Source organism: Nerophis ophidion, linkage group LG02, assembly GCF_033978795.1.
Source record: "Nerophis ophidion isolate RoL-2023_Sa linkage group LG02, RoL_Noph_v1.0, whole genome shotgun sequence".
Taxonomy (NCBI): domain Eukaryota; kingdom Metazoa; phylum Chordata; class Actinopteri; order Syngnathiformes; family Syngnathidae; genus Nerophis; species Nerophis ophidion.
The window spans coordinates 9,193,260-9,213,618 of record NC_084612.1 but is presented as its reverse complement, the minus strand read 5'-3'; the positions used below and the strand labels follow the sequence as shown (position 1 = coordinate 9,213,618).

The following is a 20,359-nucleotide window of genomic DNA, read 5'->3' as shown; positions in this document are numbered from 1 at the left end:
CATATATATATATATATATATATATATATATATATGTATATGTATATATATATATATATATATGTATATATATATATGTATATATATATATATATATATATATATGTATATATATATATATATATAAATATATATATATATGTATATATATATATATATATAAATATATATATATATATAGTGTATGCCAAAACTTTGGACACACCCTGTCCTCATTCAATGGGTTTTCTTTATTTTCATGACTATTTACATTGTAGATTGTATCCGAGATGGCGGCACGCACGGACGCATACAGCTCCCACTTCCGGTCCTTCCTTTTATGTTTTATATTGTTTTGGTTATGTCTGTCTACCGCCGCGACACAACACAGTCTTTAAAACCTGCCGGACATTGGTTTTCAACACAGGATAGCTGTATCAAGCGATTTCCAACGCTTGCACAACATACCCGACAAGATAGTGAGACCACCGGAATCTCCGTGGATTGTTATCTGACTCGATAGGCGGTGGCGGGAGAGGAAACAAAAGCGGGTCTGCCGGTCTGGGCTCCTGGTGAGAATCAAGAAACGGCCCCACAAGCCTCTGCTGCCGGGCATATACCTCACCAACGCCAGGTCGATGGCTCACAAAATGGAGCTGGCTGGAAATAGCTACATCCAGGACTATTGTTTTTTGGTAATTTACGAAACCTTGCTTCACCCCCTTATCCCCTACGCTGCGGTGCAGCTCGCAGGCTACACGCTGCTACTTCGGGACCGAAACGAGGACTCTGGTAAGAGCATGGGAGGTGCATAATACATGGTCTAATAACAGCACTATCATAGACAGTCACTGTTCCCCCGACCTCAAGTTCATGTCAGTGAAATGTAGAGCTTTTTCTGCCAAGAGAGTTAACTGTCGTAATCATCACGGCAGTTTACATACCACCGGATGCTAATGTTAGCATGGCTCTCTCTTTACTGCTAAACACGATAAATAAACAAGTACGTGCCCACCCCAATGGCACTCACATTATTGCTGGAGATTTTAATAAAGCCAATCTGAAAACCGTACTACCCAACTTTTACCAGTATGTTAAATGCCCAACTTGAGGGGGAATCACTCTTGATCATGTTTACTCCAGCATCAAAGAGGCATATAGAGCCATCCCCCTCCCCCACCTAGGCCAGTCAGACCACTTCTCCTTGCTGCTCACCCCTGCCTACACCCCCCTCAGAGCAAGGACAAAATCAGTGACAAAGACGGTTACAACTTGGCCTGAGGATGCACTCCCCCAGCTACAGGACTGCTCTGCATACACTGCGTGGGGTGTTTTTGAAGACCAAGACCTGCCCCCACACACAGAGTCGGTACTATCCTACATAAAGTATTGTATCGGCAATGTCACTTTGGAAAAACGCACCTGGGTTTACCCAAATCACAAACCCTGAATCACAAGCCAGGTCCGCATGCTCCTCAAGGCTTGTGACACCGCCTTTAGGTCAGGTGACAGTGCTCTGTACAGCGCTGCGCGAGCTGACCTGACCTGAAGAGACGACTCAAGAAAGCCAAGATGGACTACAGAGACAGGATCGAAGACCATCTCTCAAGCAACAACCCACGGGAGATGTGGCAGGGCATACAGCACATCACCAACTACAGAGGCTGTGACGCAACAACTGGGGACTGGGATGTATCGCAGGCAGAGGAGCTGAACTGTGTCTTTGCTCGCTTTGAACATCACAACCAGTCACAGCCCCAACCCCTCCAGTCCCCAGCACTCCCACACTCACTCTTGAGGAGCACAAGGTCAGGCGGGTGCTCAGGTCAGCGGACCCTAGGAAGGCGGCTAGTCTAAACGGAGTACCCGGGAAGGTGCTCAAAGCATGCGCTGACCAGCTCTCCTACCGTATCACTGTCCTCTTCAACCCTTTCCTAGGCACAGGCACTCATCCCACCCTGCCTGAAAATCCGCCACAATTATCCCGGTACCCAAGAAAGCTGCCACAAACAACCTCAACGACTATCGCCAAGTAGCACTCACACCTGTCATTATGAAGTGCTTCGAAAGGCTGGTCCTACACCACATCCAAGCCTGCCTCATCCCCACTCTAGACCCACAACAGTTTGCATACCGGGCAAACAGATCCACGGGTGACGCTATAACCATAGCTCTCCACTCTGCACTGGGCCACCTGGAACACCGGGGGAGCTATGTCAGGATGCTTTTCATAGACTATAGCTCCGCCTTCAATACCATCAAACCAGACATCCTGGTCATCAAACTGCCTCCCCCCTACCCACCTGTTTTTGGATTAAGGACTTCCTTACCAACTGACCCCAGACAGTGAAACTCGGCCCTCACCTCTCCTCCTCCCGCACACTCCGCATCGGCTCTCCACAGGGCTGTGTGCTGAGCCCATTGCTGTATTCCCTCTGCACCCATAACTGTAGTCCAGCCCACCCGAAGAACACCATCATCAAATTCACAGATGACACAACGGTGGTTTGACTCATTATGGGGGGGGGTGAGTCTGCATACCGAGATGAGGTCCTGAACCTATAAGCGTGGTGTTCAGTGAATAACCTGGCACTCAACACCACAAAAACCAAGGAACTCATCTGTGACTTCAGGAAAAACACTGCAGACCCCCCCATTCTACATCAATAGCGAGGAGGTATAGAGAGTCAACTCTTTCAAGTTCCTCGGCACCCTCATATCTGCTGAGCTCTCCTGGACCCCAAATACAACTGCGGTCATCCGGAAGGCCCAGGAAAGACTCCACTTCCTGAGGGTGCGGAGGAAGAAAAGACTGGAGAGGCAGATGATGGTGAACTTCTGTTACTCAGCTGTCGAGAGTCTGCTGACGTACTGCATAACAGTGTGGTACGCCAGCTGCACTAAAGCAGACAGAAAGGCGATTCGGAGGGTCACAATCTCTGCACAAAAAATATTTGGCTGCCCCCGCCCACCCTGAAGGATTTACACATCTCCCGTTGCCTCAACATATCAAAAAAACATTACCAAGGACAGCACACACCCTGGCTTTCACCTGTTGGACCTGCTACCATAGGCCAGGTGCATCAGAGCCAGAACAAACAGGCTCAGAGACAGCTTCTTTCCCACAGCTATCACCATCCTGAACTCAAACTTATAATAAATTATTCACCCCAATACAATATCTGACCCCAATGCCCTACTGTGCAATACTACCCTTCGAGTACAATATGTCTGACACTGATTGTTACTTTATTACTCCAGTACTCTTGTTTTGTTCTGTATATTGTACAGTTTTTAGTATATTGTTTTGTATATTGTACAGGATTGCTTGTTTTTTATTTAATTGTAGTCTGTTAATTTTCAATTCTTTCAATTTATTTTCTTTATTACTTATGTGATTTATTTTTATTCCATATTTGTTTCCACTACCGCACCGTAAGTGGGAGACCTTCATCTTATTTGCACAATAAAGTCCATTCTATTCAATTGTCACTGAATGCATCAACATTATGAATGAATACATGTGGAGTTATGTACTTAACAAAAAAAGGTCAAATAACTCAAAACATGTTTTATATTCTAATTTATTCAAAATAGATGCCCTTAGCTCTGATTACGGCTTTGCACACTCTTGGCATTCTCTCGATGAGCTTCTAGAGGTAGTCACCTGAAATGGTTTTCTCTTCACAAGTGTCATAGTTTTGATACCTTCAGTCTCTATCTACAATGTAAATAGTCATGAAAATAAAGAGAACACATTGAAATGAGAAGCTGTGTCCAAACTTTTGGCCTGTACTGTGTGTGTGTGCGCGTTACATCTACATATATATATATATGTATATATACAGTGGGGCAAAAAAGTATTTAGTCAGCCACCGATTGTGCAAGTTCTCCCACTTAAAATGATGACAGAGGTCTGTAATTTTCATCATAATACACTTCAACTGTGAGAGACAGAATGTGAAAAAAAAATCCAGGAATTCACATTGTAGGAAATTTAAAGAATTTATTTGTAAATTATGGTGGAACATAAGTATTTGGTCATCCATTCATAGCTCTCACTGATGGAAGGAGGTTTTGGCTCAAAATCTCACGATTCATGGCCCCATTCATTGAGTTTATACCAAAAAGTTCTATTTTGGTTTCATCTGACCGCATGACATTCTCCCAATCCTCTGCTGTATCATCCATGTATCTATTTTGGTATCAACTCAACTTGTTGTGTTTGGAGGAAGAAGAATACTGAGTTGCCTCCCTAGAACACCATACTTACTGTGAAGCATGGGGGTGGAAACATCATGCTTTGGGGCTGTTTTTCTGAAATGGGGACAAGACGATTGATCCGTGTTAAGGAAAGAATGAATGGGGCCATGTATCGTGAGATTTTGAGCCAAAACCTCCTTCCATCAGTGAGAGCTTTGAATGGTGGACCAAATACTTATTTTCCACCATAATTTACAAATAAATTCTTAAAAATTCCTACATTGTGAATTCCTGGATTTTTTTTTCACATTCTGTCTCCGAGTTGAAGTGTACTTATGATGAAAACTACAGACCTCTGTCATCATTTTAAGTGGAAGAACTTGCACAGTCAGTGGCTGACTAAATACTTTTTTGCCCCACTGTATATGTATATATGTATATGTGTATATATATACGGATATGTGTATATATATACGAATGTGTATATATGTATATATATACGAATGTGTATATATGTATATATATACGAATGTGTATATATGTATATGTATACATATGTGTGTATATATATATATAAATGTGTATATATGTATATGTATGTGTGTATATAAATGTGTATATATGTATATATATATGTGTATATATATGTGTGTATATAAATGTGTGTGTATATATATATAGATATATATATGTGTATGTATATATATATGTGTATATATACGTATATATGTGTATATATATACGTATATATGTGTGTGTGTGTGTGTGTGTATATATATACGTATATATGTGTGTGTATATATACGTATATATATGTATGTATATATGTGTGTGTGTGTGTGTGTGTGTGTGTGTATATATGTATGTATATACAAACATATATATATACGTATATATAAATATGTATATATATGTGTGTATATATGTGTATATATGTATGTATATACAAACATATATATATGTATATATATAAACATGTATATATATATGTGTGTATATATGCATATATATGTGTGTATATATATATATATATATATATATGTATATGTATGTATGTATATATATATATATATATATATATATATATATATATATATCCAGCCACTCAGGTAAATCATATTGTTGATGTAGTTTCCCATATTTGCTGTACAATATTTACTTTAGAAAAGAGAAGTGTGTGATACTTCTCTTGTTGCCTTATTTGTATTTGATTTGATTAAGTTTGGGTGGAATTCTACTAAACAAAACCAGGTTTCTTTTCAGTAGTATATACATTTATCAGAGCTGTTATCTATTTTATGGAGGGATGTAGTTAATCATAGAACTGGCATCCAACGTTATTAAAAAAAAGTATTGCTTATGAATCGATTCTAATTAAATCGTGTGGTGTCCAAACATTCTCAGCTCTAGTAAACAGGGCCTGGGTCAAGTTTAATCCAATCCAATCCACTTTATTTATATAGCACATTCAAACAACAAAAATGTTTCCAAAGTGCTGCACAAAAATATTAAAAACAAGAATCAAATACTATCATTAGCTCCACCAATGACTGAATAAAAACAAAATGAATTTAAAACAACAAAAATAGATATAGTTAACAATGATTTTAAAGGGTAAAACTAATTAAAACAATACATTGAAATAAAAATGTAAAAACACAGAACACCACACAACTCAAAAGCCAGAGATTAATCGTGGGTCTTAAGACGGGACTTAAAACACTCCTAAGCTCTGAGGTGTTCCAGAACGTAGAGCCGGCCACAGAGAATGCCCTGTCTCTCATGGTTTTAAGTCTCGTCTTGGGCACCACGAGCTGGAGCTGGCTCTTGGACCTCAGAGCGCGCACAGGAGTGTCATTTTAGACGAGGTCCCAGATGTGAGGTGCCAGTCCATGCAAAGCTTTAAAACCAATACACCAACCAATAAAATCAATTCTAAAATGAACAGGGAGCCAGTGCAAAGTCTCAAGAATTGGGGTTATATGCTCGCGTTTTCTGGCCCCTGTTAAGTCAGGCCGCTGCGTTCTGGACTAACTGCAACCAGAAGAGAGCTTTTTGGCTAATGCCAGCATAAAGTGCATTGCAGTAGTCCAGGCGACTTGAAAGAAAAGAATGCACGACTTGCTCAAGAAGGTTAAAAGATAAAAACGGTTTTACTTTTGCTAAAAGCAGGGTTTGTATGGGTACTTAAAAACCTTGAAAATGCTAAGATTTTAATGTTGTGTTTTCAAGGTTTGAAAAATACTTGAATTTTGGGTGAAGTGCTTGTAAATGTTCATTATATTTCTCGGCAGTCTTACTTAATGTGCTAACTATAAAATGGAAAATAAATAAGTTTCCTTAAAAATTAAAGCTCCACGCTTGATCTGTTGGCTTTGCACACATCTGATCTGTTGGTTTCGCACGAACCCTTGCATTAGGTTGTTGTCACGTCAGAGCCGTGTATACGGTGTGTCACCCCCAAGAGGACATTGGTGCATCGGTCCATCATGCCGGGAGGTTGTCGTTTTAATGTACGTTGGATGGAAAATGACAAATGCAAACTTTTGATAAAACGTAGACCAAATCCACTTGTAGCCTGCTGCAAAGTATGCAAAAAGGAAATCCAACGTGAAGGTATTTTTTGCTCCCTTATTTTGGTTGTCTACTTAATTTGTCTGACTACCTCAGTTTAAGCACACAAGTCACATTTTGTAGTTTTGGTTAAAATGGTTGCATTATTGGACTTGTTTGGACTGTGAAGGTCATGTAATGTATCATTTGTAACTTTTTTCACAACTTACAGCTGAGTTAATATGAATGATTTTGTAGTTTTTACACAACATGGTTGTATGCATTTCTTGCTCTTATTATTTTCATTGTCTACTTAACTTGTCCGGCTACCTCCAGCAAAAAAAAAAAAAAAAAAAGTTAACTATAACTTTTTGTTAATTTCTTATCATAGCCAAAGTTATAAGGCTAGCTATGCTTAATGAAAGTATCTATCCATCCATCCATTTTTTACCGCTTATTCCCTTTTGGGGTCGCTGGCGCTTATCTCAGCTATTTTCATTTAATTTATTATCCTTATATTAATGTGGAACAGTTTTGTTAACAAATGAGTAAAATTGACATTTTGAGGGTGTGTGTATCTATATCACATTATGCAGTTTACAAGCACAAATACTGTGTGAATCCATTCGTACTGTCCGACGTCATTGACTGCTGTAAGTAAGAAAAAGAAAGAAATTTGGGGGAATAAAACACAAATGGAGAAACATTTGCAAACACCAATGACATTGAATACTCTATGCCCCACTCAGTTATTGAGAACTGCTGGTTCAATATTAGGCCTAGGATTTAGCAGAATTTCCATATTTTTCCTACAGACAGCATTTGCCGACCTCAAACAACAAGGCTATTGATTGATTCACACTGGTTTTCGCCTTTTGAAGGGTACTGTAAAAACTGGAAAATTGATCCTGAAAGTCCTTAAAGTGCTTGAATTTGGCCATGGAAAAGGTCCACGAACCCTGTAAAACAGTGGTTCTCAAATGGGGGTACGCGTACCCCTGGGGGTACTTGAAGGTATGCCAAGGGGTACGTGAGATTTTTTTAAAATATTCTCAAAATAGCAGGTGTACCCCGCCTTCCGCCCGATTGTAGCTGAGATAGGCACCAGCGCCCCCTGCGACTCCAAAGGGAATAAGCGGTAGAAAATGGATGGATAAAAATAGCAACAATTCAAAAATCCTTTATAAATGTTTTTATTGAATAATACTTCAACAAAATATGAACTGTAAAAAGAAGTGCAAAAATCCAATATTCAGTGTTCACAGCTAAGGTTTTTTTTTTGGACATGTTCCATAAATATTGCTGTTAAAGATTTTTTTTTTTCGTAAAGAAATGTTTAGAATTAAGTCCAGATGGATCATTATTACAATCCCCAAAGAGGGCTCTTTAAGTTGATGATTACTGCTATGTGCACAAATCTTTATTTATAATTGAATCACTTGTTAATTTTTCAACAATGTTTTTAGTTATTTTTATAACTTTTTTCCAAATAGTTCAAGAAAGACCACTATAAATGAGCAATATTTGGCACTGTTATACAATTGAATAAATCAGAAACTGATGACATAGTGCTGTATTTTACTTCTTTATCTCTTTTTTTCAACCAAAAATTATTTGATCTGATTAGGGGGTACTTGAATTAAAAAAATTTTCACAGGGTGTACATCACTGAAAAAAGGTTGAGAACCACTGCTGTAAAAGACGAAGATGATAAAACACGATTTTAAAGCGCCATTGACTTGTTTAAGTTTAAAATCATTGTCAATAATGACGCCAAGGCTGGTGACTTTGGGACACATTTTGCAATGGTCCGAACCAAAAACTAAAACTTCCGTTTTTCGCCTCATTCATTATTACAAAAAATATGGGCCAACCAAGCCTTGACGTCGCATAGACAGTTGAGAAGGGGCGTCAGGGGGCCGTGTAAGTCATACAAAAGACTATAAAAATGGGACCCATTACCTCCCTGCTTGGCCCTCAGTATCAAGGGTTGGAATTGGGGGTTAAATCACCAAAATGATTCCCGGGCGCGGCCACCGCTGCTGCTCACTGCTCCCCTCCCCTCCCAGGGGGTGATCAAGGGTGATGGGTCATATGCACAGGATAATTCACCACACCTAGTGTGGGACTATAAAATAGAACCCATTACTTCCCTGCTTGGCACTCACCATTAAGGGTTGGAATTAAGGGTTAAATCACCGAAATGATTCCCAGGCGCGGCCATCGCTGCTGCTGCTCACTGCTCCCTTCACCTCCCAGGGGGTGATCGAAGGTGCTGGGTCAAATGCAGAGGATAATTTCAACACACCTATAGTGTGTGGCTATAAAAATGGCACACAGCATCAAGGGGTTGGAATTAAGGGTTAAATCACCAAAATTATTCCCGGGTGCAGCCACCGCTGCTGCTCACTGCTCCCCTCACCTCCCAGGGGGTGATCAAAAGTGCTGGGTCAAATGGAAAGGATAATTTCACCACACCTAGTGTCAGACTATAAAAATTGGACCCAATTTCAGATGCATCGCAATTTGGACATGGACAATTATAAAATTGATTAGTGAACGCCATCATGCATTATCTCCCTGCTTGGCACTCAGCATCAAGGGTTGTAATTGGGGGTTAAATCACCAAAATCATTCCCGGGCGCAGCCACTGCTGCTCACTGCTTCCCTCACCTCCCAGGGGGTGATCAAGGGGGATGGGTCAAATGCAGAAAATAATTTCACCACACCTAGTGTGAGACTATAAAAATGGCACTCAGCATCAAGGGTTAGAATTAAGGGTTAAATCACCAAAATGATTCCCGGGCGCAGCCCCTGCTGCTCACTGCTCCCCTCACCTCCCAGGGGGTGATCGGTCAAATGCAGAGGATAATTTTACTACACCTAGTGTGTGTGTGTGTGTGTGTGTGTGTGTGTGTGTGTGTGTGTGACAATCATTGGTACTCTAACAACCTCTAAATATGTCCTAAAAAGGAGGACGCCAAACAGGCGGATGCCAGTACTCGGAGGGTTAATTTGTGAAAGTTAATGTAATAACTGCTAGCACCATCTGCTGGCCTACTTCCTTTTATAAAGAGAGAGAGAGAGCGTGGAGAGAGAGGAGGGGAGTGAGCGAGAGAGAGAGAGAGAAACGAGTCTGGGTTTTAACGACATCTCTAATATTCATGCTGATGCATTTTGCTGCTTTGTGCTTTCATTTTCCTGCCGCTCGCTGCCTGCTGCAGTCTGGAACCAGAGGCGAGGGGCAGCGCTGGGAGGACAAAAAACCGGGAAAAAAGAGAGAGAGAGAGAGAAACATCCAAACATGAAGCAGGCATTTTTTTTAGTGTGATTTTAGGAGTAGGAGTCAACATACCTTATCTCATCCAAGAAGGAGGACGACGACGACGAGCACACACGGGGGGAAAAAAGGAAGGAGCCGAGACGGACGAGGGATCCGTGAGACTGGCGGACGAGGGGTGGAAGGGTCAACCGGAGAGACGGACAGAATGAGCGCTTCCTGGACTGCCACGCACCTCCTCTGCGTTACCCAGTGAAGAGACCAGCGAGGGGGGTGAGGGAGTAAGAGAGAGACGGACTGACGGGGGAGGGAGGGTGAGGGAGCTCCCATGCGCTCCTCTTGAGCCCTGCCTGCTGGGGGTGGGAGGGGGGGGGGGGCGTGGGAGAGGGGGAGGAGAGAACCGGATCCGGCGTTCTCACACACCCGCCTCGAGGAGTCGGACGGACCGCTGGCGGCGGCGGAGGAGGAAGAGGAGGGTCGGGAGGCCAACCAGAAGAGGAGAGGGAGGGCGGGGGTGGGGGGGCCCAAGCGGAAGCGGCGAAAAAGTGTGAAAAACGGCGAGGGGGGGGGAAAGAAAAAGAAACGACCCGGCGAAAGAAGCTTTTGTTAAGGAGGGAGGGAGGCTTGGCTGGGGGGGGGTGGGAGAGGAAAAGAGGAAGAAAATGTCTACAGTGAAGAGGCCAAGAGGAAGGGTAAGTGAGCCCCGGGAGGGAGGGGTCGGTGAGGGGTGGGGGAGGAGCCATGCAGGAACTGAACACCCTACTCATGCTGCACCGCCGCCATCTTGAACTCATTGCTGCTCCTCCTCCCTCCCACCCCCCACTTCTTCACCCTTTGCCGACATGTGCACTATTTATGTTCTTTCCGTCCACTTCGGTCTACTCTCGAGCTCGCCGTGGTGTGTGTATGTGTGTGTGTGTGTGTGTGTGCGTTCTTCCATGCACATTTAGAAAAGTCAGCAAAAAAAAAAAAAAGAGCAAACAAATTGAAGCCTGTCTTTCTCTCATCTCTTCCGCGTTAAGTTGAGGTCAATGGTCGCTCTTTTCATAGCGGAGAGATTGGAATCAGCGCGGTTGTTGGCCGGCTGTAATTTCGGTTATTTAGAGACTACATTATACAGCTACAGTGCTTTCATTTTTGCTGCATTTTTTTATCATGGACCCCCCCCCGCCACCTACTCCCTCCCCTTGCTCTTTTGCTTGTTTTCATATTTTTACCCCCCCCCTTTTCCCTTTCATTCTGCGTGTGCTCTCATGTTCCTCCACTCCTCGGCTGTACTTTCAGCCCCTCCCCTCCTATGCGCTTCAATGAGAACATTCCAGCGTGATCCAGTCCATTTTTCGAACTAATAGTCTCAGCGGCGTTGAACACGTGATGGAACATAATGCAGCTTTTTGTGTGTGTGTTTGGCTTCCCTCCAGCATTCATACTGTACATTTGCCATGCTGGAAAGGTCGACGCCACTCGCCACCGAATTCTGTCGTTACTACGCTTGAAATAATACGGTACCCTATTTCAATATTGCCGTTTCCTCATGTTGCAATTTTCCATGCCAACAAAAGCAAGCATGCCTGATAGAAAGCGCTCAAAATGTGCCAGCTCGAATGCTAATTTGCATCTACTAATGCTACTAACTAGCGTTACAATTTCAACACCTCGAAATTTGGTGAATCAAAGAGAACTAAGATGCACGCTACAATCAAACAGTTTGTGTGTGATAAATACCGTACTTACAGTATAAACACTTTGTGGGGCGCAAGAAAATACAATGACACATTTGACCAAATGGCAAACACTGCTTCCTGACAATGGAAACACACTGATTAATGCAAACTGGCAAACGAAACTCAGAAGTGTAAGAAAAAAATGTGGAGGCACATTTATCACTATCTGTTAAGTGCTAAATAAAAAAAAAACTTTAAAAAAATAGATTGTATTACTAAAGGGGAGCTATGTTGATTTTAACCTACCTTTAAAACACTTGCTTGTGCTACTTACTGACTATGGAAACATATAGAATGATTGAAAAATGGCAAACGAAACTCAGAAGTGTAAGAAAACAATAGGGAGGCACATTTATCACTATCCGTTCAATGGCATCCATTCATCCATTTTCTACCGCTTATTCCCTTTTGGGGTCGCGGGGGGCGCTGGCGCCTATCTCAGCTACAATCGGACGGGCGGTGGGGTACACCCTGGACAAGTCGCCACCTCATCGCAGGGCCAACACAGATAGACAGACAACATTCACACTCACATTCACACACTAGGGCCAATTTAGTGTTGCCAATCAACCTATCCCCAGGTGCATGTCTTTGGAGGTGGGAGGAAGCCGGAGTAGCCGGAGGGAACCCACACATTCACGGGGAGAACATGCAAACTCCACACAGAAAGATCCCGAGCCTGGGATTAAACCCAGGACTGCAGGACCTTCGTATTGTGAGGCAGACGCACTAACCCCTCTGCCACCGTGAAGCCCTACAATAATAATACAATATAGTTTTTTTGTTTTTTTTTCCGTTCAATGTGAATAGAAAAACAAAACTATATTGTATTATTAAAAGGGAGGTATGTTGATTTTAACCTACAATTAAAACACTTGCTCGTGGTCTAATTCAGTGTTTCTTAACCATTAATGGGCCGCGAGCCACCCCCAGAGCCATATACATGCTACTATATGCATTAATGACTTTACATGGTAAATTTCAACACCTCGCCATTTAATAATCAAAGCTACAACTAAGATATACGTTAAAATCAAACAGCTGGTGTGTGATAAATACAGTACTTACAGTATAAACACTTTGTAGGGCGCAAGAAAAGACAATAACGACACATTCAATTTAATGGCAAACACTGCCTCCTGATGATGGAAACAGATTAATTTATACTGCCAAACAAAAATCAGAAGTGTAAGAAAACAATGTCGAGGCACATTTATTAATATCTGTTCAGTTTTAAATAAAAAAAACAACCTAGATTGTATTATTAAAGGGGAGCTACGTAGATTTTAACCTACCTAAACACTTTGTGGGGTGCAAAAAAAGACAATAACAACACATTCAACTTAATGGCAAACACTACATCCGGACTATGGAAACACAGTAAATAATGCATACTGGCAAACCAAACTCAGAATTGTATTATTAAAGGAGAGCTATGTTGACTTTAACCGACATTTAAAACACTTGCTTGTGGTCTAATTCAGTGTTTTTTAACCATTAATGGACCGCGAGCTGCCCCCAGAACCATGTACATGCTACTATATGCATTAATAATTTTAAATGCTAAATTTCAGCATCTCGTAATTTGGTAATCAAAGCTACAACCAAGTTGTATGCTAAAATCAAACAGCTGGTTGGTAATAAATACAGTACTTAGAGTACAAACACTTTGTTGGCCACAACAAAAGACGAGAATGGCACATTTAACTTACTGGCAAAGACTACATCTTGATTATGGAAACACACTGAAGTGAATGTATACTGGCAAATGAGACCCAGATGTGTAAGAAAACAATAGGGAGGCACAGTTAACATTATCAGCTCACTGTTAAATAAATACATAAACTAAGAAAATATATTTGTTTTAATTAATAGAGGGATGATTGTATTCCTCATTTAAAACACTTCCTTGTGGTCTGGCCAGTTTTAACCATTGTTGGACCGCAAGCGCATCTTAGAGGTCTGCCAAAAAATGTTTCTCAGCCGAGGTCTGTATCATTTTGCAGCTGTACTCAGTTGCAATAAACCTTTCCACCACTTGTGGCAGTAATGACAATGTCAAACAAACCGAAGAAGTCTGACGCAAAAGTTGTATAAGTTTATTTAGCACAAAAAGTGGGAAGGCTGCGCATTCATTTGCACTTTAATTTTATTGGCAGCTTCGTGAAGTAAAATATATATTGTTGATTTATGTTGTTTATTTTAGCACAACATGAGTATATTTGGCGTCACTATAGACAGCGATTTTAAACTAGACAAACAAGTCAATGGCGTTTTAAAATCGTGTTTTTCTCACCTTCGTCTTTTAGTAAAGGTTAAACCGTTTTTATCTTTTAACCTTTTTGAACAAATCGTGCATGCTTTTATTTCAAGTCGCCTGGACTACTGCAATGCACTTTATGCTGGCATTAGCCAAAAAGCTCTCTCCCGGTTGCAGTTAGTCCAGAACGCGGCAGCACGACTTTTAACAGGGGCCAGGAAACGCCAGCATATAACAATCACTTTTAAACACAGTTTTTTGAGACGGTCTGCAAGATGTTCAATTCTGGAGTCGTTTCTAGATCGCAAATGCAACTACACCCTATTGTCCCCAAAATAATCATTCATTTATTAATCTTTTGAAAATGTACACTTTTTAAATATGTGTATATATGTATATATATACATATATATATATATATATATATATATATATATATATATATATATATATATACACACACACACACATATGTTAAAGTCGTAACCACTATTTGTTTTCCAGACACGATCGAAAATAAACTTCATAAACATACGGTAACATAGATTCACCCGGTCACATTATGTACACCTGCACACCTCCCGATTGATTCAAACCTGCATTAAAAAATAATTTTTTACCAGCATTAACTGAATGTCTCTGCATGTCGCATGTCTGTGTCAGTGCTGTTATAGATTCCCAAGCACCCTTGTGGTTCTCTTCTTAAGAAAAATTACTATAGCGTTAAAACTTGAATGTACTTTAGATTACTTACCACGCAGGTTGAGTGATGCAAAGTGTAAACTTAGTATCGGGTGGTAAGTTAGGAAGAAGTTTACATCCACCAGTGATGTCACCCTGGAAGAAGATTCCAGTAACAATATGTACTTTTTAGGTGAGTTCCATGTCCAAGAAGATGAAAGCAGTGCTAGATAACAATGGCGCTCACACACTTGTTGTTGCCAGCTCATGTTGACACATTTCATGAAATGCTTGTTTTCATTTGGATGACTTTTCGGTCCAAAAGTGTCCTGCAAATATTATCATTAACAAGAACTAGATCATGGACGTGTATGGCTCCATGTTGGCGTTAGATCTACCGTTGATTGCCCACCACGAGGCCTCAACATTCACATATTATGTACCAGTAGGGAGGGACAGTGCTATTTATACTACAGAATGTGAATGTTTGGGAGAACGTTGCTGCTGGTTTCCATGAAAATGCAGAAAATGGAGGTTAAAACTACATAAAGGTCCATTTTGGGCTGTATATGTCATCTGGTTGTTTTTGTCTGTAGTTTTGGCTTAGAGGTCAAGGTGTCATGTGCATGTCTTTACTTTAGTGTCTAAAGCCATTAAAAGTCTCATTTTGTTCTGCTTTTCTCTTTAAAGCCTCGGAAGAACACTAATGGTCCCGTCAGCCAGGTCCGGGTCCTCAGCCCCGTGATGAAGAGCAGCTCATCCTCCTCTTCCTCTTCGTCGTCGTCTTCGTCCAGCTCCTCGTCGGAGAAGAGAAAATCGCGGAGGAGGCACCAACAGTCTGATTCGGTGTCCCCGGACAAGCAGGAGAAGGCCAACAGGATCATATCGGAGGCCATAGCGAAGGCTCGGCAGCGCGGGGAGAAGAACATCCCCAGGGTGATGAGCCCGGAGTGCTTTCCCAGCTCCTCGTCGCACCACAGGAGCCGCCAGGAACATAAAGGGAACGGCAAAGCTCGGTCCAAAGAAAGGGCCTCCAGGAAGGCCTGCATCATACCTTCTTCCACGTCCAAGCAGAAGGCCAAGATCGGGTATGAGCTTCTCAACCTTCATCCAAACTATCCCTGTCAATTTTTGTTCCAAATGGTGTGCTGTGGTTAGGGTTGGGTATCGTTTGAATTCGAATGATTCCGATTCTGATTTTTTGTTTCGATTCCGATTCCTGACGATTCTCGATTCCGATTCTTCTTGTACCATGCCGGGATCAATGTGTTTTCCAGGTAGTCCCTGGAAGGTGGTATGTATTTTGGGTTGAGAGTTTTCACCATATCCCTGTAAACATAAACAAACATGTAATGTTGCTGTTACTGTTTAGCCCAGTATCAATTAGCTTAGCTCTAACGTTAAAATGGATGCAGTCTTTTGACTATGTGTGCAGTGTGGCACTATTCCGTCTTTGGCACCGACATCTTCCCCATTGTCGCTACGGTGAACGGAGTACGCTGAGCACATCGCAGAGCCTGGCTAGCAGGTTGTAAATTGTCTATGAAAAAATATGCGGGCTAATTTGTTAGCTGCCTCAACGTTGGCGCAAAACACATTATTTATTGCATATATATTGTTTTACTTACCGGATTCGGACTGCAGTGCAGTCACCGAGGTGCCAGGCAGGGTGCCGGAGCCAGAGGAAGAGGCAGAGGAGGACGGTCGGAGCAGCGCGTCGAAGATGGGACACGCATTTATTTGTACTCCATGAACTCTGAGGTGCTTCATCATGTTCGACGTGCACCCTTCTAAGCACGAAACAGTCCTGTCGCACGTGTTACATTTCGCCGATATTTAATTTTTTTTAGTTAAATAAAGCCACACTTTCGACCGCCGACACCCGCTATCCATGCTTGACTGACTCGCTTGGCTACATAGGCTCGGCTATGCTAACACTGGGCGCTTCTTCGTTGGTGTTCAGCGGCTTCTTCTTCCGGTCGGCGGACTTATTGTTTTTTTCCGGTCGGTGGACTGGGTATCAAAACTGGGAATCGAAATTTAAACTTTTGAACGATTCCGGGACAATCGGAAAGTTAGTCCCGGTTCCAATCGATACTCGATACCCAACCTTAGCTGTGGTGTTCCCATACTTTGGAAATGACAAGCACATAAAAGCAATACAATTAAAGGTACCAACTAGGGATGGGCAATATAGCCTAAAATCTATATCTCAATATATTGTATATTGCAGCCTCCTGCAATAAAGATATTATCACCAGGTATTATTTGTTATATAAATCATCATAGAAACATTTTAAAATGGATTACAAAGGTTCCTAATTTAGCTGCTGACATATAAGGTAACATATTATGTCTATCAGTTGTATTATTTTCTCAAAAATATGATTAATTTACTTGCTAATATACTGTTAATATCAGGTTACTTTCTTTTGTAACATGATTCTATCTAAGCTTCTGTTAAAATGTGAGAAGTAATTTTTTTCCTGCTCTAGAGCTACTTCATAATAGTTTATAATCAATACCAAGTGGTTACAAGGGCAGTATTATTCACACCAATACTCATATTTCGATTGATCATTAGATCATTAAATGATAACACTTTTAAAACACATGATGTCGGTGTAACTATCAATACGATATTTCTTACTAATGGCTCTTATTGAAAATAGATTTTGCCTTTGAAGTAGGGCTGGGCGATATATCGGGTTTGTCTCTGTGCGATATAAAATTGACTATATCGTGATATTCGATTATACGTTCTCACGCAGTTGTTTTTAGCTGCGGGCATTACACTGCATGCGTCTCTCCCTCTTTCTTGTCTCTTATTCTCACAAAAGACTTAAAACAAGCGCACCTTCTTACATACGTCACGCGTGCAACGTCATACGACCTCCCCGAGCAGAGAGGTAGCAGCATGGGCAACGTTAGCTGTGATGCTAGCTAAGCCATGCGAGTGGGAATGGGAGAGAAAGAAGGTACGAATCTGGTAACAAATTAAGGAAGAATTAATGCCCAAGAAAAACAGCAGGGGTCCATCGTCTGGCGGTGGTTCGGCTTGAAGCAGGAATATGTTGAATAGACAACTTTAATTTGTCAAGTGTGGGGCACAAGCGTTGCTACCAGAAGTAGCATTACTGCTAATATGTAGCATCATTTGAAAAATCACCCGCTAATAACTGTTTAATAAATACAGTTTTGGTCAACTAAATTAGTTATGATTTCCTTTTCTGAATGAAGGTTTAAGATGAGTATATATTAATTCAGTTTGAAGAAGAATGTTTTAATGTAGACACATAGACTCATCATACTGCTGTGATTATATGTATCAAGTGTTAATTCAGGGCTAAGTCAAAATATCGAGATATATATCGTGTATCGCGATATGGATCCATGAATTGATTAACGTGGACCCGACTTAAACAAGTTGAAAAAATTATTCAGGTGTTACCATTTAGTGGTCAATTGTACGGAATATGTACTGAACTGTGCAATCTACTAATAAAAGTATCAATCAATCAATCAAAATGGCCTAAAAATATTGAGATATTTAAAAAAAGGCCTTATAGCCCAGCCCTACTTTGAAGTACTCCTCTGTCCGAGGACTTATTTCCTGAATTTGTAAACGACAAAATATTTTATGATAATAAAACACATTTGGATCTAACCCCTGTAGTATCATTCTGATACTATATTTGATATTGTTACCGTCGATATTCGCATACAACCGTCCACGTTTGTTTACATTCAAGTGCTCTATCTTGCGGTTAGCGCTTAGCATATCCTCTTACGATGTGTAGTGTAGCCTATTTAGCTAGTCCTCGTCCTCCAGGGATTATACTTGTAAGAATCGTAGTTTATTTGCTGCCGTGACACTGTGAAGAATGCTACTGTGTGTTGAGGATGCGGTTGTTTGCTTGTCGCTGTCAAATTTGCGGGTCTCCAAGTTTATATCATTTATGTCCTTTATTGTCTATATCGTGCAACCCTACCGACCCAGTGATAAGGCTTTTGGTATGGTTTGTAAGTAGCAACAGTATGTTACGTGATTTGTTGTGGCGTCTCCTGCCTCACTCTTACCCTGTAAAAAAACATAAGTCAAGGTTTAGCTGGTGTATTTCTGCCTTTTGTAGGTAGTAGTCATGGCAGAGGCGGCTCGGTTACCGGTGTGTCATCATCTACCTCACTTGTTTGATCCACTTTAGAGATAAGAGGCACTCAAGAAGTTGCAGCTTTGTATGATGTGATGAAGGAAAAGCCTTCGTCCTCATGGACGGGTTACCGCCTCTTAGTCCACCCTGTGTACTAAAGGGCAGAAAGCTTTGTAAAAATAGTGGAAAAAAGGATGGGTTATATATCCTAAAATAAAGCCTGGTGCTCTGCCAACTATCCGTCAGTCAGCGACAGACGTTGGAGCTGTAAGTTGCAATTGTTTTGTTTTGATACAGTGAACTGGCTAACCTAGCTTGGTGTTGCTTTTTAAAATGTGACTTTAATGTTAGCACTGTAGCTCACATAACAATGCTAGTGTTGCTAATAGAGGTGGGACTCAAATCACGTATATATAGATATGTGAGAACTGTAGTTTCCTGCCAAGTGATAGAATAAATACACTTCTAAACTTGGCGAGCAGGCATCCAATTTAACTTTTGTGCCTTGTAAAACCAGGGAATGTCAGACATTTTAGTCCCCAGCTGCCATAACCTTGTTGCTCAGAGATGTTGTCTATCTATTCATTCATATCTATGGCTGATAGATGTGCTGCCACATTAGTACTGTGTGTTTATTATTGTGTCTCACATCATATTTATCTACATGCTAGTTTCCTCTTTTCAGTTGGTTACTCTCTGCTGTAACGGTTTTCCAGTTAGCCTTCTGTTGAAATGTACAAAGCATTATTTATTTTATTGGTTCACCAATTCACATTCAAGCTAGTTTAGAGTTAGTTAGAACCAATCCTAGAAATAGAACTGGGCGATATGGCCTGAAAATTAAATCTCAAATTTTTTCACCAAAAATTAGATTTCTGATTTTCCGATTTTTTTTCTCTCTACTTTTTAAAGAAACCAATGCATACAACTCATAGAAATAATTGAAAAAAATTTTTGTTTTTATCTAATCAAAAACTAGTTGTTTCAAATGACACTATTTTTATTTAATGTGTGAATAATCAGCCCTGCGATGAGGTGGTGACTTGTCCAGGGTGTATGCTGCCTTCCGCCCGATTGTAGCTGAGATAGGCGCCAGCGCCCCCCACGACCCCAAAAGGGAATAAGCGGTAGGAAATGGATGGATGGTGTGAATAATCAATATTTGGGCATATATCCATCGATACGTAATCATCTAATCGTGATGAATCGACCATTTTTCTCCCCTCTAGTTGTGGACAGTTGTTTAATATCATTCCCTTATGTTATGATTGATTACATGAGGTTTTTATTCTGGTTTCTGGTTCTAGCAACTCAATGATACCAGTAGTAACATATTCCGAGGTTTGTATGTAAATTAGTCTGTTCCATAGATATTTAGTTGCACTGCACAGTTGGAATTCTGGGCAAAATGGTGTATCCTCTGCACTGGAAACAAACATGTATAACTTCTGGCTTATGCTATCTTACCCGCCTCACTTGTTTACACTAAACTTTCTATGTGATTTATTTCAACAACGTAGCTGTCATT

At 41.0% G+C, this 20,359-nt stretch overlaps 1 protein-coding gene and 1 long non-coding RNA gene across 14 annotated transcripts in view; one reads left to right on the top strand and one right to left on the bottom strand.

The window, feature by feature from the left end:
• Positions 1 to 20,359, top strand: part of chd9 (chromodomain helicase DNA binding protein 9) — a 211,538-nt gene that overhangs the window by 91,078 nt on the left and 100,101 nt on the right. For 10 of the 13 annotated variants that reach the window (XM_061877078.1, XM_061877090.1, XM_061877086.1 and 7 more), the window contains one exon: positions 15,371 to 15,768. In XM_061877078.1, coding sequence (XP_061733062.1) covers positions 15,371 to 15,768 — 398 coding nt within the window. Of the gene's footprint in view, positions 1 to 10,562; positions 10,708 to 11,443; positions 11,521 to 14,849; positions 14,874 to 15,370; positions 15,769 to 20,359 lie in introns of those variants that run through there. The other 3 variants (XM_061877109.1, XM_061877127.1, XM_061877153.1) reach the window with 3 other exon arrangements.
• Positions 5,608 to 10,908, bottom strand: LOC133536540 (uncharacterized). The gene is made up of 2 exons (XR_009802481.1): positions 10,091 to 10,908; positions 5,608 to 9,985 (listed from the first exon to the last, which is right to left on the bottom strand). It is a non-coding gene; the product is annotated as an uncharacterized LOC133536540 (long non-coding RNA).